Genomic DNA, 26,066 nt, shown 5'->3' on the forward strand with positions numbered 1-26,066 from the left:
AAAATGAAATACTTAAATAGATAAATATTTATTGAATGAGTAAGTGGGAAGGATAATATTGTTTACAAACTGATCTGGCTCAGAAGATAGGACGGTGAAGAGCACACTGAGAGCCAGCCAGGGAGCCTAGCCCAGCCAACAGGGTGGGGTCCCCCTCTTTCCTGTCCACCATCGCTGCCCATGCCCACAGAGATGGAGGGGTGCGGCCTGCCCCCTCCATGGGAGCTAACCTGCTACTGGCTTGAGCTGTGGGTGCTGGAGCTGCAAGCCTAGGGTGAAGGTGTTGTTGGCAGAGGAAGGTGGGGACTGGTGTGATGACTTAGCTCCATTGCCAGCTGACCAGCTGTCTCAGGGTGGAGGGCCTGGCAGAGGAAGTAGTAGGGCAGGGCAGGCCCTTGAGGATGGAGATCTGGAAAGGACTCCCTGCAGCGGGAAAGGACTTGCCCTGGTGGAGTCAAAGTCCTGTCTCCTTTCAGCCCAACATTTCAGTCAGGAATTGGGTGTGGGGACCATGCCATGCCCAGTAGAGGCGTTGCCCTCAAGGTGGCCCAGTCCAGAGAAGGGGTGGAGGTATAAATCCCAACGGGGCATCCAGCACTCTGATTTGGGGAGCACATGGCAAGGAGCCCAAAGGCAGGGAATCATACTTGAGGTGGGCCTTGAAGGTGAAGTCCTGTTTTAGTTGAAGAAGGGACACGCGGGTAAGAGCCCGAACTAATTACCCACCAGAACTAAAGTACAGAGTCTGGAAAGCAAATCTCTCAGCCTGGAGGGAGAAACAGGCTGCATTTGGGAGGGGTCTTCTCGGTTCCCTGCTGGAGATGGGCCCACCACCAGTGGCTCAGGTAAAAAACCTGGGTACCATCCTTGACTCGTATATTAGCTCAGGTTGCCATAACAAAACACCATAGATTGGGTGTTTCAACAACAGAACTTTATGCTCTCACAGTTCTGGAAGCTGGAAGTCTGAGATCAGGGTGCCAGCATGATCTGTTTCTGGTGAGACCTCTCTTCCTGACTTGCAATCAGCCACCTTCTTGCTGTTGTCCTCACTTGGCAGAGAGGGTGAGAGTGAAAGCGAGAGCAAAAGAGGTGGGGGGAGCTCTCTGGTGTCTCTTCTTATAAGGGCACTGATCCCATCATGAGGGGGCCACTCTCATGACCTCATCTAAACCTAATTATCTTCCAAAGACCTGTCTCCAAATACAATCACCCTGGGGGTTAGCACTTTGATGTATGACTTTCAGGGCACACAGTTCGGTCCATAGCAACTCCTTTCTCTCTCACCTCATATCCAATCCTTCGGTAAACCTTGTCAGTTCTACCTTCCAAATATTGGGCTGACCAAAAATTTCGCTCGGGTTTTTCGTAAGACGTTAAGGAAAAACCCGAACGAACTTTTGGGCCAACCCAGTACGTCCAGAATCTGACTGCTTTCTGCACTGTTACTGCTACCGTCCGCTCTTGCCTGGATTGCAGCAGGGGCGTCTAGACTGGTTACCTGCTCCCCAGGCAGCCAGAGGGATCCTTTAAAATAATACATCAGGTCATATTATTTCTCTGCTCTTGACCCTTCAGATTGCTCCCCATTTTCCTTATGGTAAGGTCCAAACTCCTTACCAGGGCCTTGAGCCCTCCGTGTGCTGGCCCCTGCCACCCCTCCTGCACTGCCCCATTGCTCACTGAGCTCTTGCCACACTCCTTGCTATTCCACCTCAGGGGCAGTGCATTTGCTGTTCCCTCGGCCTATCAGTCTGTAAGATCCCCTCTCACTTCCTTCCATCCCTCCTGAGGCCTTCCCTAGCAATCCAGTCTAGCAGCACCCCTGTCACTCTGTCCTCTAGCCCAGCTTTGTTTTCTTCAACAAACCTCTCGTGACATCTTATGTATCTATTTGTGTGTGTTTATTGTGTGTCTCCCCCACTAGAACAGCAGCTCCATGAGGGCAAGGACGATGTCTATTTGTTCACTGCCAGGTCCTCAGGGTTGAAAGCAGGGCCTGCTTGACCTTGCAACGCATGGCTCAATAAATAGCTACGCGATGAATGGCTGAATGGTCATGACCTTGCTTAACAGCATTAAGAGACTCAGATCCCACATTCTCCTCTGTGTCTCAGGAGCTTGGTATGCTGGTGGGGCTGCAGGAGGGAGATCAGAGCAGACAGCCCATGTCCCTAGATGTGCCCCAGGGAGGCTGAGTCTGTTCACAGCCCAGACTGATCGCTTTTCTGCAGCTCCTGTCAAACCTTATGGAACCATCTTACCACCTCCATCCCGGCTGCTTCAGGCCCGGGGCAGAGAAGATGTGCTTCCAACCTTTACAATTGTCCTGTCCTGGGTTGTATGTAAAGAATATTTCTATCCAACTGCTCCCTTTCCAGAGAAGAGAGGTGTTCATCACAGAGTGTCCCTCACTTTGGGGGAGGGGAGGATGGGACTGGCCTAGGAGAGCAAGGGTCCAACACCAGGATGGCTGAACAACAGCTCCTGGCAGAGGGAGGTAGTAGGGCTTGAGCCAGCTTTCCTGGCTTGTCCAAGGTGGAGTGTGGTTTTGGTTGGTTTGGTGGCGGCAGCAGAATCCTTAGAACTGAGGAAGGGAAGCTGGGGTGGGGATGTGGCTTCTCATCTCCCCTGCTCCCTTTAACTGCTGTCACCTCCGCCTGACCCATTTCTAGATGCAATTCCACTGCACCCTAGATTCCCTCCTGGCTTTTCTCTCTCTCTCCCTCTTTTTTTTTTTTTTTTGCCTGTGCCACATGGATTGTGGGATCTTAGTTCCCCGACCAGGAATGGAACCCTGGCCCTCTCAGTGAGGGCTGAGTCCTAATCACTGGACCGCCAGGGAAGTCCCCCCCTGGCTTTTCTCTTAAGTGGCTCCAGTCAGGCACTTGAGAGTTAACTGAACACAATTATATTTTTTAAACTAAGGATTGGGCTTCCCTGGTGGCGCAGCAGTTGAGAATCTGCCTGCTAATGCAGGGGACACGGGTTCGAGCCCCGGTCTGGGAGGATCCCACATACCGTGGAGCAGCTAGGCCTGTGAGCCACAACTACTGAGCCTGTGTGTCTGGAGCCTGTGCTCCGCAACAAGAGAGGCCACGATAGTGAGAGGCCTGCGCACCGCGATGAAGAGTGGCCCCCGCTCGCCGCAACTAGAGAAAGCCCTCGCACAGAAACGAAGACCCAACACAGCAAAAATAAATAAATTAATTAAAAAAACAAAACGAAACAAAACTAAGGACTGAGGGACTTCCCTGCCTGTGAGTACTGATCAACAGTCACAACCATGGCTGTACTATAGAAGACGTACTACATGTCATGATTTGTGGACGTTAATCCTCACAACAACCCCTGTGGGGTTATTACTATTCTTATCTCCATGTAACAGATGAGGAAACTGAGGTTCAAGGCATGGTAAGCAACTTCTCCAAAATCTCTTTTGGACAGAGCTGGGACTCTGACCTCTGTCCCTCTCATTCTGAGGCCACACTCTCACCTTCTGCTCTTTGCTGTCTTTCAAAACTTTTACTAGTCAGGAATTGATCACAGATCCCCAACAGGATCGCAAGAATTGCACCACTGAAGCAGAGCTGCTGTCAGGCCTTGGGAACTGAGACTACATCTCATCCGTCTTGGCATCCTGAGAACAGAGCATGATTCTGCTCTGTTTGATGGTGATGGAGTGTGGAGGACGTTCCTCCAGAATCTAGCATGTAGCGTATAGCACCTGGCACATAGCAGGAATGCAAACAAAATATATTACATGAGTGGAAAACATTTTAATTTGATATCACTGCCTTCTGACAAAGGTAAAAAATACCTTTTTCCCCAAGGTATTGTCATTTTCATTTTACAGATTGAAGAAACCTTAACAAACACAAGTAATCTGATTCTGGCAATCTTTTACATGGAAGTTATTTTGGTGAGCCTCTGGGGACAGAAAGCCATATTTGATTTTTACCATTGGCTCTATGTAAACACAACGATATTTTGTATGGTGCCACTGTGGCTGTGGTTTTTGGGAAAAAATGAAGTCTGGGGTTTTCCACCCCCAGAAAATGGGTGCTAAGGAGTTCTCTAGTATAGCTTCTTTTTCTATTTTCATACCAGACTGTTAGACAAAAAGGAATCCCCCTGCTCCACCTTACCTGTGAAATTAGGCCAGATCTCATGGTAAGCATCACTTCCTCTGGAAAGCCTTCGCCAATCACCCCCTGCATGGGTTGGGTCCCCATAGGACCTGTCTCCCCAACTATCACCCTTGGCAATGCGATTGCCTGCTGATTCACCTGCATCCCCCCCAGATAGACCTCCCACCCCCACCCAGGGATATATCTCGTTCCACTGGATCTCCAGCCCCTAGCACCATGTCTGGCACACAGTAGGTGCTCAATATATGTTTGTTGAATGAATGAAGGCTCTGCCTTCTCCCACATCTCCTCTATTCAAGAGTTGTTGTGTCACAGGGGCTGCTGGTCTGATGGCCCTTTCTGAATATGCTTGTCCTAGGCCCCAGACTCTGCTGGTCACTGCCTCCAGCCGATGACAAGAAAACACATCAAGACTGTGTCTGCCCCCCCCCCATCCTTTCCTGTCCCCAGAGGCGCATGTGCCCGTAGTATGTTGGAGTCAGCAACCCATTTGCCCTCTCTGCTCAGCCAGTCAGAACAATAATAACCATATCTGTTGACTGCTTACGAAAATGCCAACGCTCTACATCAATTATTTGTAATCTTCATAACACTTCCACAAAGGGAATATTATTACTCCTATAGATAAGGAAACTGAGACTCAAAGAGAGCTCAACAATTTGCTGAGGTCATACAGCAAAGATGTATTGAATGAATGAAGGAATGAACAAACAAGTGTCTTACTGATTCTGGTGCTTTGCTACTTTTCTCCTTTGTTCCCCATAAACACTGGGGATAGCTCGATGGAGCAAAAGGACTCAATTGGCTTTGGGGATTCCTGAGCCAAGAGAGCAGGGAGTAGGGAGGAGGTGACCCCAGTAGAGAACAGCTCCAAGCAACCCCGAGTTACTCAGTAACCCAAACCCTGGTCCCCGTGGACAGCCTGGCCAGACTGGGCCAGGGCAGGCAGCAGACACCAGTTCCCCTTGGCCACCCTCAAGTGCCCAGCTGGTCACAGCTGGAAACTGGAGATGGAAGGTCAAAGATTGGGCAGACCCCAGACCAGGCAGGATGGGAGCTGGTGACAGAGTTTGGGCCCTGAGAGGAGCTCAGGGGTGGAGGAAGGGGTGAGAGGTGAAGCCCCCCCATTCCATCAGAGTTTTGAGGGCCAGAGAAGGCAGGAGGAAGGGCCAGGGGCCCTGACAGCACTCGGCAATCCAAAAGAAAACCATGGACTGAGATTCTCCATAGTGGATGGTGGGCCAGGGGAGCCCTCACAGGTGTAGGCCTGCCAGGAGAGCCCTCAGAAGGGGCGGGTGGGCCAGGGGGACCCTCAAAAGGGGAGGACTATCAGGGTCTTGCTCTCTGCTGGACCAGGGGTGATACCAGATGGTACCCATTAGTTGTTAAAATACCAAGATCCTCCTATAAAGATGGTATTTAGCAGTTCCCCAAAGGTCTCCAAGTATGCCCTCAAGAGGTTGGCCCAGCTCTCCTGGCCCTTCCAGGGGGGTCCCTCTAGACCTCCCACAATCCAACAAATAAAGGGTTGACACCTGCCAGGTCTGGAGGCATCCAGGACCCAACCATTTTGCACGTGTGACTAGAACCTCAGGTCACAGCACCAGGACCTGGCTTAGGGTTGACACTAAGTGAATATTCGTTGAATGAATGAATGGGCAACAGAGGAGAGGGAAAATCAAAGATTCAGAGGAATTCAGAGAGACTAAGAGAGACAACAGGTGAATAGAGATGGAGGAGGCTGGCATCAGGGTGGAGGCTCCCAGAAGATGCTGGGACGGCCCAGCTCACTCCTTTCTCTCTCACGTTCTGCTGCTTTTGAAGACTCTTCCCCTGAAGGGCCTGTCCAGTCCCTGCCTGTGCAACCCAAGGTAACCCCCGCTCCCATACAGGGCTCAGGAAGCAGGCTGAACCTTTGGGGCAGAAGGCTGGACCTGGGAGGATACCCCAGATGCTGAATTATCTGAGAATCATTATCCAAAGGCTGCTGACCAGACATCTTCTCCTCCCCCACCTCCTCCCCCTGCCCCACCACCTGCAGGGGAGCTAGAAAACAGCCATCCTGCTGACCAAGAAGTGAGAGAGACTCGGGGCCAGGGGCCACCAAAGGCCAGAGAGGCTGTTCAGCCTGGTAGAGCAGTGCTATCAGAGGCAGCTACCACCCTAACAAGCCTGCCTAGCTGAGTACCTAGAATCCAACTGTCCCCCAGAGCCCATGCTGGGCCAGAGGCTCAGGCCCCTGAGGGGAGGTAGGGAGGAGGTGAACTGGGGAGAGGGCAGAAGGGGAAGCAAGGAGGAGGGTCAGGGACTCCTGTCACTCCTGTCCCTTCCAATTCCTGAGAAGGGGTAACACCCATTCCTAGGAGGAGCCCTACCCTGCATCAGTTCTGGGCAGTGGCTGGTCCCTATGGGCCTAGGCCACATCCCCTGAGAATGACAGCTCTTCCTTCAGGCCGGGGTCTGAGACATCTTTGCAAATACCCACAAGTCCCTCCCACACAACAACCCCCTCAGACAGCTAGGGCTAGGCTACAGGCAGTGTAGACAGAGGGCCTTCCCCACCACCAGCCCCACTGACCTTCACGTTTTCTTCTTTGAAGCCCCTTGTGGCCTCTGGGTATCAGAACCAATAATGTGAGGGTCCTCCATCTGTTTAGAGGTCTCCAGGGGACTGGCACCCACTGGGTAGAGGCCACGTACCTCCGCCTGCTGATACCCGCCCCTGGCCTCAGTTCCTGAGCACCCTGAACGTGCACACGGTTTCTGCTTATGTGGGTCCCCTTCTTGAAACATCTCCTCTTCTTTCTTTCTTCACTTACTCAGTTTCTAGGTTGTCCTTCCAGGCTGCCTGCAGACACCACCTCCCAGGAAGCAATTCTCCATCTTTGTCCCCTTCCTCATCCCCACTCCTGTGGGTTCTGCAGCTTCTCCTCTAGGCCCCCAGAGCCTCTGTGATTCCCAGGGTCACACATTTACCCCAGTGGTAATTCAATTCTCTCCCAACTGGACAGTGGCTCCTGGAGAGAGGGGTCATCTGGTTCATCTCTGAAGCCTGGTTCACAGTAAGTGCTCAATTAACATCTGCCTCCTCACTGTCTATCTACCAGGACACTAGCGGATGCAAATCTTGCTTGTGTAACAAGGGTCTCTTAACTCTTAACTGAGAAGACCCTCCTGCCATCTAGCTTCCCTTCTTTCCAGCTGCTGGGGCAGCCCAGACCCTCTCATATCCACACTGGACGTGCAGGGAACCCAAGTGTCAGTTGGCCTCTGCCAGCCTGCTCGTAGGTCCAGCCTTCTGACCTAGAAGTGTGGTGGGATGCAGACGCGGGTGAGGAGGCTGAGGCTTGGGAGTGCGGTAAGGAACTCAACTGTTGAGGCTCAGACCTCCCCGGCCAGGTTAATCATCAATGCCGAGAGAGCCGGCTCTTCTTATCTCCGTTCTCCATTGCCTTTTCAGTTGGGCAAAAGATTGAGTAATCCCTCTCCTCTCTCTTGTATTAACCCGGGAGGGGCTCGCTCAGGGAAGTCTGAGCCTATTAATAAGGCTGCTTATTCTTTGGGAAACACTCACTAACAGCATGTTTGAGGGGGCGGGTGCCCTCCCTTCTTCCTCCCCCCCCCACCGCCCTCTGCGGTCCCGCAGCTGCGCCCCAGCAGGTAGAACATAGGCCGCCTTTCCAGGGTCATTTCCAAGGACCTGTCCCAACCGGAACGGCGCCAGGGCCAGCTGGCCCAAAGGAAAGAGGACTTGGGGGTACGAACGCCCCATCGCCTCCCACTCCTTGCCCCACCTCCGGCCTGGGACACCGCCCGCCCTTCCCCGCCCCGCGGGCTGGAGCCAGGAACTGCGGGCAGGTAAGCCTCCTTGTGGGCGGGGCCTGGCTCCAGTGGGCGGGGCCTGGCTCGAGGGAAACCTGACCGGCCCGCCCGGTGAGTGTCTCCCAGGGCCGCGCGCCAGGTGCCCTAGCCGGAGCCGGAGACTCGCAGCCTCTATTCCATGGCCGGGTCTCCCCGCCGCACCGCGCGCCGGCGACTGCAGCTGCCCCTGCTGTGCCTCCTCCTCCAGGGCGCCACCGCCATCCTCTTTGCGGTCTTTGTCCGCTACAACCATGAAACCGACGCTGCCCTCTGGCACTGGCACAACCACAGTAACGCGGACAATGAATTTTACTTTCGCTACCCAAGTGAGTGCGGGTGAGGGCGCGGGGGCAGCTAAGGCCCTAAGCTCCCCCGATGTCTTGGGAGGGAGTACTTGGATGCCCAGATCTAAGGTGCCCCAGATTTATAATAACACCCTTTCACTAGCGTCTGCCACGTTCCAGGTATTATGCTGAGGACGGCACATGCATCTTTTCTCCTTTAGTCTATGAAGTAGGCAAAGATGGGGAAACTGAGGCTCAGAGAGGTTAGGTGGCTGGTTCAGGGTCTTGCTGTCAGAATTGAGGGAGCTGGGATTTGAACCCAGATCTGAAGCCCCAGCTTTACCTACTCTCTTGTTGGCGTAGTTGGGCTTTGCTGGGCTGTTCAGAGACTTTGCCTTTCCTGGGACCTCCACCCTGACCACGGGGGAAAAAAATCCTCTGGGCAGGGGAGGTAGGGAGTGGGGCGCAGGAGGCAGTGATGGTATTAGCTGTGAAGGCAGCCAAGACTAGTGAACTGAGTCATTTCTTCCCCAGTCCCCCAAAGCTGGTCCTTCCAGAGCCAGAGAGAAAATGATGTAACTATCCACCAGCCAATCACAGAGTAGCAGCCCCCCAGCCCTGCGAAGGAGGCAAAACAGGGTCATTAGCCCATTTCACCCAGGAGGAAGCTGAGGATCAAAGGGGCTGTGATTTGTTCATGATCACCTACCACGTGAGTGACAGAGCTGGAACTAGGACTCAGCCATCCTCAGCTCCTAGCACCACAGCTCACCTGCCTGCTGACAAGGCCCAGGAAGGAGAAGGTTAAGCCCCTGCCCCCTGTTGTGGACAGAGCCTCTCTCTCAAGATTGGGGACCCAACCTTGTGACTCAGGCCCTGGGCAGCTGGGACCAGATCAGATCTCCCAGACTTCGTCACAAATGTGTGACCAGGTCTCTAAGCCTCAGTTTTCCCCATCTGAGCAATGGGGAGAAAAGATGCCTCTGTTTGAAGGATATACATTCAAACGAGGCCCAGAATGTGAGAGTCTCCTATAAAAACCCCAGACTGTTATTACCCTACTTTCTGTATGCAGAGCTGCTGGCAGTTTGTCCCCACCTGACCCTCTCCCAGCCCCAACCCCAACAAAGTGAAGCTCACAATGCTGAGAATAGAGAGGGTGAGGTGGAGGCTTGGACCTGGGCATAAAGTGCCAGAATACCAGCCATCCTAGGCAGAGGGAGGGCTACAGCTCCTCCCTCCCCACATTTCACCCCAATTCTGGCTGCATGCGGTGAGCCATGGATGCTGGAATCAAAGTCAGAGCCACAGAGCTGGGATGGCAGACTCTTGGGGTCATACATTTGTCCACAGAGATGGGGAGTTGGGCAGGGACAGTCCACGGGCTGAGAGAAGTAAGCTCTTGTTCTAGGGTCTGACCTGGCTGCCTGCCATGAACCCCCATTTACTTCTCCCATGGGCCTCACTCAAGGCCTCCAAGCCCTGCTTGCTTCACAGCCCTCCCTGAAACCCCCAACCTCTCATCCCTCTGCTGCAATGGTAGGCTCTCCTGGATGCACAGTTTTCTGTCCCTGGATTGCAATAAGAGGAATAGCAGTGGGAATCCTACCTCTTTTTCTGCACTAGGTTTCTATCCCTGTGGACTTGGGACTTTGGTTCAGGGATGGGTTGGGGAGGAGGGAGGTGTGAGGTCCCTGGAGTCTGGGGCTTTGATGAGCCAAGTCTTCACCTATCCCTGTGTCCAGGAGAAGTGGTCAGGGCCAGAGGGTGGTGTGGTCACTGCCCTTTGATTTGGGAGATGAAAGAGAGTTTTGCCGCTGTTGTTTAGCTGTGGGACTAGCCAATGCCAAGTGCATGGCTGCTCTGAGTATCTGTCTGTTATCTCTATAGGAAGGGCCTTTAGGGCTCATCATCTGGTCCACTCCTCTCAGATGTGGAGAGAGAGCCAGAGAGCTCATGTGACTGCCCAAGATCACACAGCAAGTTAGCCAGCCTAGAACCGGGTCTCTTGACTCCCCATCTGCAGACTTTCCCCCACATTACAAACTTCTTATCCTATGAGGCAAGTAATGGAAAATAAGAAAGAGGGGGAAAACTAACACAACATGTAAAGCAACTATACTCCAATAAAAAAAAAAAAAGAAAGAAAGAAGGGGAAAGACTAGGGAAAAAGACTAGGCATAGAGGGGACACAGAAGCAAAGATGAGAAAGGGTTCTAAGAAAAAATATGGACAGGTTCTTTTTTATATATCTCTGAGACCTGACTTGCAGGGAGAGGGATTTAGGACAAATGGAATCAGGATTTTCTTGAGGTGGGGGCAGGGAGAAGTTACTGGGACCACCGTGGTTTGTGACTTTTCTAGGTGAATACAGTCCTATCTGCCCTCTTAAAGGCACGTGGGGGTAGAGTGGTGGGGGGGGAGATGGCCTCCCCAGCTTACCACTCTCTTTTTTCTGCTTCTCACATTTTATATCCCCACTTTACAGATGAGGAAACTGAAGCTTAGAGAGGTTAAGTGGCTTGTCCAAGGTCACACAGTGAGAAGTGGAGGGGGGAGGTGCTGGAATTTAAATCCAGCTCTGTTAGATGCTAAAGCCCCAGCTTTAACTGTCTCCTTGTCCCACAGTCTGACCTTGTTCAGGAGTCATCTGGTGTGGTTGGAGAGGGGAAGTAAGGGAAGGAGGGAGGGTGATAGGTGGCCCTAGAGGGCTTTTATCTTCTCTCCAACCAAAGGTGCATGGGTTTGGTGGGGGTGGGGATGTGATGGAAAACAGGCTCCATCCTGCCCAACCCAGGGATCCCCTGAAGGGAATGTTGAGGGGTCATCTAATCTATCCCCCTGCCTCCAGCTGGAATAGCCCCTTACCCACCACAGTCTACGGAGAATGTCCGTGTGGAATGTTCCACAGAGTGGAATGAGTAAAGGAGATTTCTTAATGTTTAGACTCCAGGTGAAAGGCCAAGGGACTGAGTTTTGATTCCAAACAAACCCGGGGTGGGAGATGTAAATATTATTGCCATTCAAGACAAGTTCTGGAGAGGTTTCGGCATGAAATGGGCATGACCCAGCCCCCTTTGTTGTTTTGCTATCCTTGGGCAAAAGAACAGACATGGCACCCCCTTTACTGTTTGCACAAGGAGAAAACAAGTCAGGCTGTGAGGCTAAAAGAACTTAGGCTTCGGGCTGAGTTCTAAAAGATACCTCTCCTTTTCTGTTGGGTTTTAAGATCTGAGAGGGAAGAGAGATCTGGGTGATTTGGGGAGTGAGAAGGGCTGGAAAAGTGGCACAGTGATGGGGACATTTAGTGAGGCCAGTGGACCTCCAGACCCTCACCCCCTTGGCCACTGGGGCTGGCAGCTGAGCTGTAGACCTCCAGTTCCAACATGCACCCAACCCTCTGCCAAGGGCTTGCAAACTCATTTCCTATCAGCCCATACACAGCGCACACACACACACACACACACACACACACACACACACACACACAAGCAGAAACATTTGCTTCTCTCAAAGTTATTGATTACATTCTAAAGTTCAGTAATAAATTTTTGGCTTGTTGGTGCTTCACCTTTAAACAAAAAGGTGACTGTGATTTTCTTTCTTTGTGATCGGCCTCTTTCTACAAGAGAGAGGTCGTTTACAACAAAAACGTGTGAATAAGAAAAGAAAAGTATAGAAGCAGTATACAAATAATGAACACTGTGAAGGCTTACAGTTGTTATAGTTGAAATTCCAATGTAGCTCTGAGCTTCCAGGCAGCCAGGAAAAAGGGGTAATATGGTCAGTTATGTGTTCTCATCAGAATCAAGGAAGCCTCACATATGTGATTCTTTGATCTTTTGATGGCTGTCCACCGACAGCTCTACATTCTCAGAGCCTGATGCATGACTGCTAGTAAACATCTATCACATGAATGAGGGAAAGCAAACCGGTTCCTGGTTCCTCAGGGGAAATGACATTTCCTAGTACTAAGTTCCAGGAGAAATTTCTCACATGGAGCTATGAAAGGAGAGTTTATGGTCATGGTTGACCCTGTTTCTCAGTAAGTTATTTACAACAAATGCAATAATGCACTCAAGTGTTTCTCTAATATTTCTCAATTAAAGCCAAAGATAGCACAGCATTATGGATACATAGACCCAAGACAAAGGAAACAGGACTAGATGCACTGGCTGAACATCATACTAGGTTGTGTTTCAAACCCTATTTACAAGTAGATGGGGGGAGGGGTACAGAACAAACTAATACGAAAGCAAATTGTTGCATTCATCTCATTTTCACTATTACTGTTTATTATTTTAGATTTTTTTACACAGAATAGAAAGCAAACAGAAAAGACCTCAAATCTCCCTGCCCAGAAACCCCACTGACACTTAAAAAAATTCAAGTGATTCATCTATAAAATTAAAACATTCGAAGTATAGAAACAAACAAACTATAGGGTAAAATCCTCCTTCCCGGAGTGGCCATATTGCATACCTCCAGGGGGCATTATTTGCACCAGAGTCGTACAGCTCAGCAGCCCTGCCCCCTCCCTTCAATTTCTTTTCCCTGAGATAATCTCTGTTAACAATTTAAAGTTATTTTTGTAAATTAATTTATAAAATTTAAAATCCTGAAAATGGAGAGGTATAGATTCTGAAGTATGAGGAATGGAGGGTAGACATCAAGAAGGACTTCCGACAGAAAGGGAAAATTGGAGAAAAGCCCGAAGGGGAAGAGAATTTCCAGCACAGAGGGCAGGGACTGCGCCAGGAAAGAACACAGGAAAGGTTGGACTTTTCACTGGTTTTAAGCAACCCAGGGGTAGGGCAAATGAGTGGGGCAGAGAAGAGAGTGGAAGGCTCTACTCTCTTGCTCTGACCTGGCGACAGCAGGGATGGTCTGGGTCCCACTTCTCCAAGCTGGCCAGCTCTGCATGGGGACCTGGGCTGGGAGGCCGGCCATGCCCAGGGAGTTTTATAGGCTTGGCTCCAGCCTCAGGGCTGTCCTGGCTGGTGAGAGCTGGGGGCTCTGGCAGGATGGCTGACTGGTGGATGGGTGGCAGCCTGAGCATCCCTGAATGCCCCCCCCAACCCCTGCAGGCTTCCAGGATGTGCACACCATGATCTTCGTGGGCTTCGGCTTCCTCATGGTCTTCCTGCAGCGCTACGGCTTCAGCAGCGTGGGCTTCACCTTCCTCCTGGCCGCCTTTGCCCTGCAGTGGTCCACACTCGTCCAGGGGTTCTTCCACTCTTTCCACGGTGGCCACATCCATGTAGGCATAGAGAGGTGGGCAGTGGCGGCCAAGGCTCCCCTCAGGTCTACCTGGGAGGCCCCTGTGCAGGGGACCCAGCTCAAACCCAGTCCTTCAAGTCTGCTCCCTGATCCAGGTTTTTGACCCATCAGTTGATTTCTTTTAGGTGCCCTGCGTATTCTATTGCCTGATTTCTTCTCCCATCCTCAAGCCCCACCTCCCCATTTCTCTAGGCCCCTTATTACCCAAGAGATGTTGGGAGATAGTGTCATGGAAAAGGGCAGGGTTCAGAGGAACTCTTTTTTTTTTTTTGCGGTACGTGGGCCTCTTACTGCCTTGGCCTCTCCCGTTGCGGAGCACAGGCTCCGGACGCGCAGGCTCAGTGGCCATGGCTCACGGGCCCAGCCGCTCCGCGGCATGTGGGATCTTCCCAGACCGGGGCACGAACCCGCGTCCCCTGCATCGGCAGGCGGACTCTCAACCACTGCGCCACGAGGGAAGCCCCCCAGAGGGGCTCTTGATTCAAGATCTGGTTCTTCCACCTATTGTGGGCTTTGTTTGCTAAGGCCCAGAACCTCCCTGAGACTCTGTTTCCGCATCCACAAAAAAGGCGAGGTGATACCTTCCTGCCTACCAGGGAAGAGCTTAGATGGGTAGGCTCATTGCCTCCTCCCCTCCCCCCACACCCCAGGGCTGCCCTCGCTTCCAGCCCCCTCTCACCCTCCCCATCCCAATCCCCCAGCATGATCAATGCTGACTTCTGTGCTGGAGCTGTGCTTATCTCCTTTGGTGCCATACTGGGCAAGACTGGGCCGGCTCAGCTGCTGCTCATGGCCCTGCTGGAGGTGGTGCTATTTGGCCTCAACGAGTTTGTGCTCCTTAGTCTCCTCGAGGTGAGTCTGGATGGGGATGGGGTGAGGAGTGAGGGTGGCCAGGGCCAGGCCCTGAGCAGGGAGGGCATGGAGTAGGGGTAGGGGCAAGGGGCTGCCCCTCCACCTCAGCTCCACCTCCCCAGGTGAAGGATGCAGGAGGCTCCATGACTATTCACGCTTTTGGTGCCTACTTCGGGCTGGTCCTCTCCAGGGTCCTCTATAGGCCCCAGCTGGAGAAGAGCAAGCATCGCCAGGGCTCCGTCTACCATTCGGACCTCTTTGCCATGATTGGTGAGGACTGCTGAGGTGTGGTGGGTACGGGGCCGGTTCATCTCCAGGCCTGGTCTTGGGATGCCACCTTGGGGTTCTGGCTGGGAACTCCCTTCCAACTCAGATTCTTCCACCAGAGACCTGGGAGTCCGTGCTCACCATTCTCAGTAGTTTTATGACAGGTTCTTAGAACTCAGCACTGGGGTATGCACACGCCCTGAGATCCATCCTAGGGGCCTTTCTCAATCGAAGTCTCATGGCACCAATCTCTGTTAAAGGCCTCCAGGGTCCCCACTACCGACAGTTAGAAACCAGACTCCTCAGCCTGGCACACCCATCCCTGCAGGATATTGGCTGCTCCCCCCAACCCCCCCCAACCCCCCCGCCCACCCAGCCAGACTCTCCAGCCAGACTCAGCTTCTCCCCATCTCTAACCTCCAGGCTTTTGTCACTGAGGCTGCATCCCCCCTCCTGAGGTCACATCCTCTCAGGAGATTTCCTGGAAGCCCCTGCACTCTCAAGGGGGGAGAAGAAGAGGTCGTAGGTCATGCCGGCAAGCAGTAGGGTCTGACCTGCAAGCCCCATCATCACCACCTGTTTCTCCTAAGCCCATATACCTCCGCCTTGGCCTCTGCTTCTCTCTCTTTGTTCACTAATGAGTCAGGAAAGGAAATCCGTATTTTATGTTTTTGAAGGTAGTATTGAGTGGTGACAGAAGTGCCCATTCTTACATTAAAAAGAGACCGGTTTTGTATTTCTTGCTCACCTCTGGGTTTGTTGTGAAATAGAGCATGTGGAACCCTAGGTCAGCTGAGGTCTCCTTGCCCTTTGAGACCCGGATAAATTTAGCTTGAAGTCCAAAGACTTCCCCAAGATGTCTGTGCTTTCCTTCAAGGCTTACATTCTCAGGTCTCCTCTGCCTCCCAGCTTCTTTCAGACAGGAAAACTGGCTTCTTCCTTGATTCCTCCCAAAACTCTTCTCAGAAGACGCATGTGTATGTGTGGCAGATTTTAATCAGACTGTGGAGGTGCAGAAGTTACATCGCAACCCAAGGACCACTCAGGACTAAGGGGCAGTCTCTCAAGCCTCTTTGCTTTGCTGACCCTACCCTACGGGGTCCCCAGCTCCCCTTCTCCCCTGGGGACCTGCCCTTGGCCCCTCCCCTCTCCCTCCAGGACTGACCTGGGAACTGCAGGCAGGGCATATGGAGCTCTCAGTCCTTACCCCAGATGCGCAGGCCCAGCCTATCGGTGCTCATGGCAGGGCCCACCCTCTCCAGGGGGCAGTTGAGGTTATAAAACAAATGATTTTCCTCTTATGTATATCAAGTACCAGATTAGTGCCTGACATGTGGTACCCTTTGCCTTTTTTTTTTTTGCCCTTTGCCTTTTTTTCTTTCCTTTTCTGATACTTAAAAACTCTCAGCCCCCTGTGGTTTTCAATCAAGTAGCTCCCTTTTGTGCCAGTACCCTGCGATAGCTACCATTTGTTGAACATTTAGTACTGGCTAGGCCATGCGCTATGCACTTGGTATGTATCACCTCATTTAGTCCTCACTTTATAAAGTAGGTATCACTATCCCCACTTTACAGATGAGAAGACTGAGGCTGCTGAGAGTAGGTGACTTGAGTGCAGTTACACAGCTTGTACCTTGTGGGGGAGTCACCTCCTTCCTCTCATTCTGCCTGCCTGCCCACCATTTAGGGACCATCTTCCTATGGATCTTCTGGCCTAGTTTCAACTCTGCACCCACTATGCTGGGGGATGGGCAGCATTGGACGGCTCTCAACACGTACTACTCCTTGACTGCCAGCACCCTCAGCACCTTCGCCTTGTCAGCCCTTGTCGGGAGGGATGGGCGGCTGGACATGGTATATGGGGGAGAGGCTTGGGAGAGGCCAAGGGATGGACCGGGAGGTGGGGGAGAGATCGGAGACCCTGCAAGGATGATTCTCCAGGGGAACAGGTAAGGGCACAGGCACAGGGGGCTCCATCTGCACCGGAGGTGTTGGGTCAGAGCATGAGGTGATGACAGGCTAGCAGGAGAGGTAGAGGGTTAGATGGTGGGGGGACTTCAGAAGCAGTAGGTGCCACTGTGGTGGGCGGGGTTGGGTTGGGTGTGGGTGTGACGATCTGAAATGGCCTCCAATGCCTCGTTCTTCTGTGCTCCCTTAGGTCCACATCCAGAATGCCGCACTGGCCGGAGGGGTGGTGGTGGGGACATCGGCTGAAATGATGCTGACACCCTTTGGGGCTCTGGCAGCTGGCTTCCTGGCTGGGACCGTCTCCACACTGGGGTACAAGTTCTTCACGGTACAGATGCCTCTTGGGCCCTGGGCAGAACAGGGGGGTCTTCGGGGGGCACATGAGACTCATTATTAGTGTCCTGTTCTCCAGCCCATCCTTGAGTCAAAACTCAAAGTCCAAGACACATGCGGTGTCCACAACCTCCATGGGATGCCTGGGGTCCTGGGAGCACTCTTGGGGGTCCTTGTGGCTGGGCTGGCCACCCATGAAGCTTATGGAGATGGGTGAGTTCTCCCCACCCTCATCCCCCATCCCCAATGGAATCATTATCCCCCTGGAACTAAGTCCCTCACTCTCTTCCTCCTATTGTGGACCAACAAAAAAAAGCTGTCTATTTTCATTCATTCATTCATTCATTCATTCATTCCTCTACCTCCTGGGAGCTGAAAAAACTGGAGCGAACAAGACTGGGGACTGCCTTCTTGGTCCTCACTCAAGTGCAACAGAAGGTCATTGAACAAATGATTTCAATAGTGTTATTACTAAAGGGTCAGGTAAGAGACACTGACCCTTAGGATAGATTTTTGCACATCAGGGCTCAGAAGAGAGGGCAGGCAAAAGTGACCCTCAACGTGAGCCTTGAAAGGTGTGAGGGTGTCGCTGGCACACGGGAGGTGGGAGGGTGTTCCAGGCTATGGGCCTGACTGGAGCAAAGGCCCGGAGGTGACTCAGCGTGGCAGCTCCCTTGAGGCCCTTTTGGCCGCTGCAGGAAGCGGTGCAGTGCACCGATGCACTGACCAGCCCTGGCTCTGTGCTCCATCCCTGTCTCCCCACACTCTCCCCTCCCTGCAGCCTAGAGAGCGTGTTTCCGCTCCTAGCCAAGGGCCAGCGCAGTGCGAAGTCTCAGGCCATGCACCAGCTCTTCGGACTGTTTGTCACACTGATATTTGCCTCTGTGGGTGGGAGCCTTGGAGGTGAGTGACCTTGGCTGGCGGGGGGGGGGGGGGGGGGAGGCGGGGAGGCGGGGGGGGGGAGGGGCGTTGGCAGGAGCTCCAGGGAGGGCGGAAGACAGAGGAGGGGGTTTCTCTGGAGGAAGGGCCATTGCACCCCATCCCCCTGCCATTCATTTCCTCACAGGTATCTGTTGAGCGCCTACTTTGTGCCAGGTGCAGGGTGGGGTTGTACATCTAAGGGGTAACTTCCTCCAGATAAGTAGGACCAAGTGGGTACTTGCTCCCTTCCCGTGCCAAGGGAAGGTGCTAGGGGCTGGCAGATCCCTCTCCTCTGTGGCGTTCCCTGTGCTGCTCCCTCTACCCACTAGAGGGCAGCCCAACCTCAGGCTGAGGCCCTGAGGCGTGTGGGGCAGGGGCAGGGAGGAAAGAGGCCTGCCTGTCTCATCACTAGACTGGAGCACAAAAACCTTCCACAGAGGCAGCCTGCCCACTGATGCCAGGGCAGGCAGTCCTTCCTGATATCTGGCCTTAGTCCTGTCGGCCTTCAGAATAAAACGTCTGATTGAGTATCCCCACCCTCCTGCTCCCACCCTGAGATTTTCATTCTCAAACAAGGTTCAGCTCATTCATTCATTTAATTACTTACTTACTCAATAAACACTTTCTTCATCCCTCCTGGATGGGTGGCCACAGAAGGCTTACGAGCTGTGGTTCATGACAGACTCACTATTTGGTCCGTTCCCAACTGTGCCAACTTGAATAAGTTATTTAACTTCTTTAAGCCTTGGCCCCCTTCTCTGGAACAGAGGGATCATAGTCACCTTGCAGGGTTGCTGTGGTTGCTTAAGGAGGGCAATCTTGTCAAGCACTTTGCACAGGGCCTAGCAAACGTTGGTGCTCGGTAAATACCGCTGTGATTTGCCTGTGCCAGGCATCACGTTGACCTCATGCCTCCTGGCTCCTCTGTGCCCGGTGGTATTGAGGTCCAATCTCCCCCATGGGGGTGGCAAAAAGCCTCACACGTGATCCCATACTGCCACCAGGGCTCCTGCTGAGGCTGCCCTCCTTGGACTCCCCGCCAGACTCCCAGTGCTACGAGGACCAGATTTACTGGGAGGTGAGATGTGGCTGCAGCCCCCCAGGCCCATAGGGCTCTTCAGCCTCCAACCTTCCCTTCCCTGCCGCACCTCCCCTGATCCAACCCACCTCTTTCCTTCCTCGTATGCTCCTTCTCCTCTGAGGTCCCCCCCTGAGCTGTGGCCTCCAGCCCCCTGGAGCTGCCCCTTCACCTGCTCCTCCATCCTTGCCCTCCAGGTGCCTGGAGAGCATGAGGATTTAGCCCAGGGACCTCTGAGGGCAGAGGAACCGGAGACTCAGGCCTAACTTGCTTCCAGGCCTTGAAAGGACGCTCTCCTTTTAGAAGATGTTGGCTGGCTACCGTTGGGAAGCTTTTCTTTTCTAGTTCCCGTCACTTCTGCTGCAAGAAAGAAGACAGGAGCTGGAAGGAGCCTCCTTACCATAGGCAGCATTGGGGGAGGGGCTGTAACTAGTGTGGTGAGGGGAGAACCTCACACAGCCCCACCCCACCGCCCCACGCCCTGCAAGTGAGGCACCCAAGTGACTGCTGATCCACTGGACCAGCACCACTCTGTTACAGTGAAGCCTGAGCCAGGGCCTGGCTCTCTGAGGGTGATAAATGCCACGGTCACCGAGGACTGTCACTCCTTTTTTTGTGCACTGGGAATGTGGGGGGCTCCTCCTACCATCTAACTCACAATGTTGGAAACTCGGGTGAGAAAGGACCTTAGTGGTGACAATATCCTGCCTCCCTGGGTCCATGGAACTCCCCCTAGGATGCCGTGTTCTGCTAGGTGGATGCCCAGACTGGGCTTACCTGCCTCCAGAGATAGGGAGCTCGTTCTCCTCCAGCAAGTCTGTGTTTGTTATGGGACAGCTCAGGCTGCTAGAGAGCTCTCCCTATTCCAGAATGGCTGCCACTATGACCCTCAACTTGGGTGGCCTCTGAACAGAGTAGGAAAAGGGCCCCTGCTGGGACTAAGAGGGGCATAAGGAGTTCTTTGCCACTAACTCCTCAGAAGCTGGAAGCAGCCAGCCCCTGGCACCAACTTATGTCCCTGTCCCGAGTCTGAGGAGTGGGGACTAGGAAGGCAAATGAGTTGCTGCAGAGAATGGGGCTTCCCTCAGCCTGAAACCATCTGACCACCAGAGGGTGCTCCAGACCCAGCGGAGGAAGACGTGGCCTTTCTTGTCCCTCCATCCTCTACCAAGAATGGGAAGTACTTCCTACAGCCTAGTGGCATCCCTGTCTGCTTCAGCTCTGGTCCTCACTATTCATGCCACAAGACTTTTTTGAGCTCCCAGTCCCTACCACATGTCATTCCAGATCTCTCATTCAACAGAGAATCCATCCTCCCAGTGGACCAGAGCTCCTTTCCCAACCCTGAAGTACTGGGACCCCCCCCCTCTGCCCTCTCCTGCTCTTCCCCAGGCTTCTGGCAGGAGTGACCCATGACTAGAGACCTCTTCCTCAAAACCAAAGCCCATGCACACCTAGGAACCCAAGGAGGGATTTCTGAGGCCTAGTTCTGGGACAGGGGCAAAAGGTGCTCCCATGAGGCTCCATCCTCACTGTAGCTGAAGGGACTGAGTCTGGCTGGGGAAAGAGGTCAAGCACAGAGTTGAGGAAAAGCTGAGGAACAAGGAGGGCGGTTGAGAGAGAAGTGCCCCATGGGAACCACCCCTGCCCGTGTGGCCCAAATATATTTGGTATATCCCTCCCCTTGAGCTCCCCTCCTTCCTCCACAGCCTCCCCTGACCATTGCTGGCTGGGGTAGGTATGTTGGAGGGAGATCCTTGTGCTGAGGCAGGATGACTGCTGAGATTGCAAAAAGGTACCCTGTCCTGTCAGCCCCTGCTGGGAGGGAGTCTGGGCAAGCAGAGGCCCATCCCCCATTTCACCCTGCAGAGCCATCACTCTGCCTCTGCATGGATCCAGGTACAGCCAGCTGACCTGTTCTGCCCCTGAGCTCCCTGAGCAGTCCTCAAACAGAGATCTGAAAGACTTATAGGAAGGAGAGACTTAAGGATAAGACCCTCCCTGCCCTTGCTTATCCTGGGTGGGAAAGGCTACGAGTATTCATTTACTACGCATACCACCAACATTTTCCCACTTGATCCTTTCCTTCTACTCTGGTTCTTTCTTGACCACAACCAAATCTCCTCCAGGCTTGACAAAAAGGGGCTGCTCTAGCCTAGGCTGGTCATCGCTCCCATCTCAATCCAGGGAGGCTTCCTGGAGACGTGACAACTGAACCCTCCCTGGGAGAGGGCAATTACCCAGCCAACTTCTAAGGGAGGAAAGGCTACAGTTCCTAGGGTGGCCCACCAAGAGATCCCTGAGAAAGGGTGATGGCTGCCCGACAAGAGATGGCCCTGAATATCCCCTAACCAGATAGTTCAGGCTCCATCTCCCCCATAAAGCCTCTCATGGCCTGGGAGACTCTGCTGAGCTCTACTACAAGATCCAGCACCCTGGCTTCATGGCTCAGGGAACTCTGTCCTGGACTGAACTCTCCTAAACCAAGCCCTTGGTTTTTCCCTCTGCATTTCCTCCTTTCTCTCCCTCAACTTTTCCTGTAGTGCCTAGCACCCTGGTGGACAGTCCATAGATTGTTCGGTCCAAATGATGGACTGAGCCATCATTACTGGTTTGGGTACGGGGTGATCGTCCCATTACTGCTTTCAGGCAGGGAGCTCAGAGGGCAGGAAAGACAGGTATCCTTGGAGCCTCTCTGCTGCACCAAGACTGAGCCCCTCCCCCATCTTTCCTGTAGCCCCTGGCTCAGCACCATTGGTTCCCCACACGGTGGCCCATCCATTCAGGCTGGGTCGACAGGGTGACAATGAGCAGGTCAAGGAGATGGCGGGGACAAGGGGCAAGGGAGCTCCTTCCTCACCCCTTCAGGACAATGAGGCCTCTGCCCCTCAGGGACAGCCCCTCTGATCACCACCATTATCACTCTCAATGCAGGACAATCAGACACTTGCCCACTCATGAACTCCGTCTGTCCAGCTTCAGTGCCTGAGCTCTGGGGACAATGATGGACGAGGACACTGGGCCCCTGCTCGCCTCCCAGGGCCCCACTGATGGGGAAGATTGGCTGCGCTGGGGTCAGTGTCAAGCCAGCAGAGCCAGAGGCATTAGGGAAGGGTTTCTGGAGGTGGCGCTGTACGGGCTTGGCGCAAGTATGTGTGGGCGACAACAGAGTTTCCTGCCCAGACATCTGGCTGGGAGGTCTAAGGTTCCCCACGCGCCTCAGGGTGCTTCTGTGCCTGTGTGGCCAGAGCCCCGTGGGCCGGGCCAGGAGATAGGAGCTGCTCCTCTGACCTCTGGAGGACCTGGCGCTCTGAACCTGCGTAGCCTGGGGAAGGCCTGAGATGCCCCGTTATTGGGATTCAAATCACGGCGCATGGTGGCCCCAGCTCAGGGAGGAATTAGACACGGCGTGGGTGTCCGAAGTGGGGGTCGGTGGCGGTCCCGAGACAGACTAACTCGGCAGCCGCGTCCACCCCCGCACCTCACCCCGATATTTCTCTCCCACCGTCAAGATCTGCCCCGCCCGGCTCTGCGCGCCCCGTCTCCTTTGTCTGGTCCTCCCGCCCGCTCCCAGCCGGGTCCTCCGCGCCGCCCCGCGCGCCCCGGCCCGTGCGCCCGCCGCCGCCGCCGCTGCCGCCGCCGCCCGGGAACAATGCGGGCCAATGTCTCCGGGCGGGCGAGCGGGCTATGCAAATGTCCAACGGCCTGTGAGAATCCCCCTCTGCCGCCGCCCCGGCTTCCACCGCCTGAAAGGGGCTGCCGGCCAGGCCCGGGTGGGGGAGGCCGTCCCTGCATAGGGATGAGCTGTCTTCCCGGAGCGCCCGCCCGGGACAGAGCGCTATTGTCTCCGTGCCGCCGTCTGATCGCCGATCGGAGTTCGCCAGCCCGGGGAGGAAGGAAGAAGGCGACCCAAACCAGGCCTTGGGGCCAAGGAGGGGTGGTCACCTGTTCCCTCCATACCTACTCCTCTCCAAGAAGAGCCTTGACTTTGGGATCAGACCTTGGTGGGCCCCCAGCTTGGCTCCCCCACTCACACAAAGCAGTTCATTTCTGAGCTTCGTCTCTTGGAGGTTAAGCCTAGCCTATAGCTGATGCTCTTCCCATCCTCCCTACCTGTTAACTGCCCTCTCCATCTCCATCCATTTTTTTCACATTACATTGACCAGAGGTGTCTCTGGAGCCAGTTCCCTTCCAGAACCTTGAGGGAAATACTCGTGGTTTCCCCAAAGCAGGTTACTGGACAGAGATGACCCCACGGGATCCTCTATGACTCATGAGACCCAGGCCCAGTCCAGGGCTCCTTCCTGCTTCCTTCTGCTGCCACCACCAATTAAGAAGGCCCACCGTTTACTGGGAGAAACCCTAGCCATGCAGGACTGAAAGAAACTTCTCCAGTGATGTAGAGGTATGGGGGAGTGGTTTGCCACAGAAAGTCCCCTCCCACAAGTGAAACGTGCATCCCTCTCTACCCCCAGCCCAGGAGCTTGTGCCCATCTAACAGATGGTATTGGCCCAACACTGGATAGTAGGCAAGGGACTCTATGCTGGAAGTGGAGTCCATTCTAGCTGGGAACTTGGCCTCTGCTCTTGAGTGCTTACAGGTTGAGCTCCACTAACTGGGCTTTCGACTCTGCAAGGTGCAGGACCTGATTCCACCTTTCCTAAACTCCCACACAGGCTCATGATCAAGGGCTAATGCCACTCAGGTGGGAGCTATTTCAGAGGTGGTGCCTGGGCCCTTGAAGCAATGATGCTTCTGAGACTTATAAGGTTTTCGGGGCAAAATCAATCGGGGCAACATCAAAATGAGAACTGTCCCAGGAAGTCCAGGTTTTCAGTTCCAGTAAGGCAGGAGAGAGTTGAATGGGGAGAGGAGGGAGAAGATGCTGGTAGGGCAGGCAGTCTTCTGGGAAGCAGGGGTTCTAGTGCTGCCTCAGAGGCCTGTGGTTGTTTTTGTTTTTGTTTTGTGGTACACGGGCCTCTCGCTGTTGTGGCCTCTCCCGTTGCGGACAGGCTCCGGACGCGCAGGCTCAGTGGCCACGGCTCACAGACCCAGCCGCTCCGCGGCATGTGGGATCCTCCCCCCGGACCGGGGCACGAACCCGTGTCCCCTGCATCGGCAGGTGGACTCTCAACCACTGTGCCACCAGGGAAGCCCTGGATGGTCTTTGGAAGGTCCCTGGGCAGGACCCAAGCAGACCCATCTTGGCTCTGAGGCTGAGAGAGGAAGTGGGCTTTGTTGTGCTGGGGCATCGACTGGATTCTTAAGTTCGCTTTTCCCACCCTGCTCGTCTTGGCAGGGGAGCCCTCAGCTGGAGAAGCTGTCCCCCCCCAACCCTAGTGTCCCCTCCTTCGCAGCTCAGCACCATCCATCTCCGTCTCCCCAGAGCAAGGAATGTGGCTCCAGGACACTGTGGGGCTTGTTCCCAATCCCCTTCTAGCTCATTTCACTTGGGCTTTTACAGGCTCGGCTTCATCACACAGGCTGCTGTCTGGGTTCTGGCTCTGACGGTGCAGACAGAGATCTCCCCTCCTCCCTGCAATTCCTCACGCTTCATTTTGTCCCAACACCAACTGAGGAGGCTGCGCCGTGGGGGGTCAAGGAACCCTAGTGTGGGAGCCTGTGGGGGCAGGGTCCCTCTTCTTTCCAGCCCTCCAGCCACTCAGCTGGCCTCTGCTGTAGCTGGACCTTACAGCTGCACGGGTATCTGCAAGCTATGCACAGGGTCTGCAAGCCATCCATCCCCTCACTCGCGTTCCTGTCCGCGCCCCGCAAGCCTCGATTATTGGTGGAATTAGTACCGGGCTTCTTGTTGGCAGTTGCTAATTAAGACCATTTGTAAACGTAGTTATTAATGCTGCAGAGGGCTGCAGCCGCCAGCATCTATCACCTGCACCACTGGTGAGGTGCTGTCTCTGGATGGCTCCCGCCTGCCTCCATTTTGCCCCACCAGGCTTCAGGTCTTCGAGGCAAGGTTTGGTGGGTACAGAAGTTCGGAGGGGGTTTAGCTGAGACTTCCAGAGAAATGGAGGGGCCGCCTTCACTCCAGGTTGCCCCCAAACTGGAACCGTGAGTGTGCTGGGGGAGGGGGCACTGTGTGAGCCACGTGCTGCCAGTATCTTTCTTCCCCAGAATGCTCAGGGCTGCGTCAGGATGGAGCTCAGGAAGACTCCAGGGAGAGCTTGGGCCATCCGCTAATGTGCCCCTCTGCTCTGCAGCAACCCAAATACCGGCTTTGCCTTAAGCCAGGTGAGGGGGACCGTTTCAGTGAGACACTCCGTGTAAAAGGGGGTGATGCATCCGTGTGGAGCATTTACTTCACAGTTGCTGAGTACCTACCAGGTGCCAGGCCTTAGGAATCCTCTCATAAATAAATCACCCCTTCAGGGGACTGTCCCAAATCTCTCCAGACTGGCTGAGGTCTGCCTCCTCTGAGGACCCCCTCACCCCCTTTCACACTTCAGCCAGCCTCACAGTGTGTTGTAACCAGCTATTCATTTTTATCTGCTCACCCCCACTGGACCACGCATTGCTCAAGGACAGCGGCTGTATGTTGCTTACTACAAACAGTAACAGGCTTTGTTGATTCAGCCTTCCCGCTCCGCTCCCTCCTCTCTGACCTCCAGCCTTGGGCTTCCAGAGCAGGATGTGTGGCATGGAGCCTTTGGCCCATTGTACCTCTGTTGGACCCAGTCAGCCAGGACTCGACGGAGGTGTATGTGGCCTGGCATGCGGGGCTGGGCCTCTCAGGGGCCTTCCAAGGGAGCCTGTCCGCTCTCAGCAGACCTGTCTGGGCTTCCCCTCCGGCCCAGCCTGGCCGCTGCACCCCTCCCTCTCCACCCATGTCCTTCCGAGAGGCGGCCCAAAGCAGCTCAGGAGAGCTTGGCAAGGGACCCTCCCCCATACACCTGCTCTTCCCCATTCTTCTCCATGCGGATTTTACTGTCTTGACCCTTTCCTGCAGCTTTTGAAGGAAGGATCCATCAAGACTTTAGTGTCCCCCAACCCAGGAAAAGAGAAGAAGAAAAAGAAATCCTGGAAACAAAACCCCTCCAACAACCTTAAAGTAG

General features: G+C 54.1%; 1 protein-coding gene and 1 pseudogene across 1 annotated transcript; both read left to right on the forward strand.

Annotated features, from left to right (window-relative positions):
* The first annotated feature begins 8,151 nt into the window (after positions 1–8,151).
* On the forward strand, positions 8,152–19,574 carry RHBG (Rh family B glycoprotein). The gene is made up of 10 exons (XM_059055176.2): positions 8,152–8,338; positions 13,384–13,570; positions 14,278–14,428; positions 14,551–14,698; positions 16,383–16,549; positions 16,854–16,991; positions 17,076–17,209; positions 17,778–17,899; positions 18,922–18,995; positions 19,193–19,574. The coding sequence occupies exons 1-10, from the start codon at positions 8,152–8,154 to the stop codon at positions 19,259–19,261; spliced, it is 1,377 nt and encodes a 458-aa protein (XP_058911159.1). The 3' UTR covers positions 19,262–19,574.
* Positions 19,575–21,996: 2,422 nt separating this feature from the next.
* Positions 21,997–24,822, forward strand: LOC136793535 (uncharacterized; annotated as a pseudogene).
* The last annotated feature ends 1,244 nt before the right edge of the window (positions 24,823–26,066 follow it).

This window comes from Kogia breviceps, chromosome 1, assembly GCF_026419965.1.
Source record: "Kogia breviceps isolate mKogBre1 chromosome 1, mKogBre1 haplotype 1, whole genome shotgun sequence".
Lineage (NCBI taxonomy): Eukaryota > Metazoa > Chordata > Mammalia > Artiodactyla > Physeteridae > Kogia > Kogia breviceps.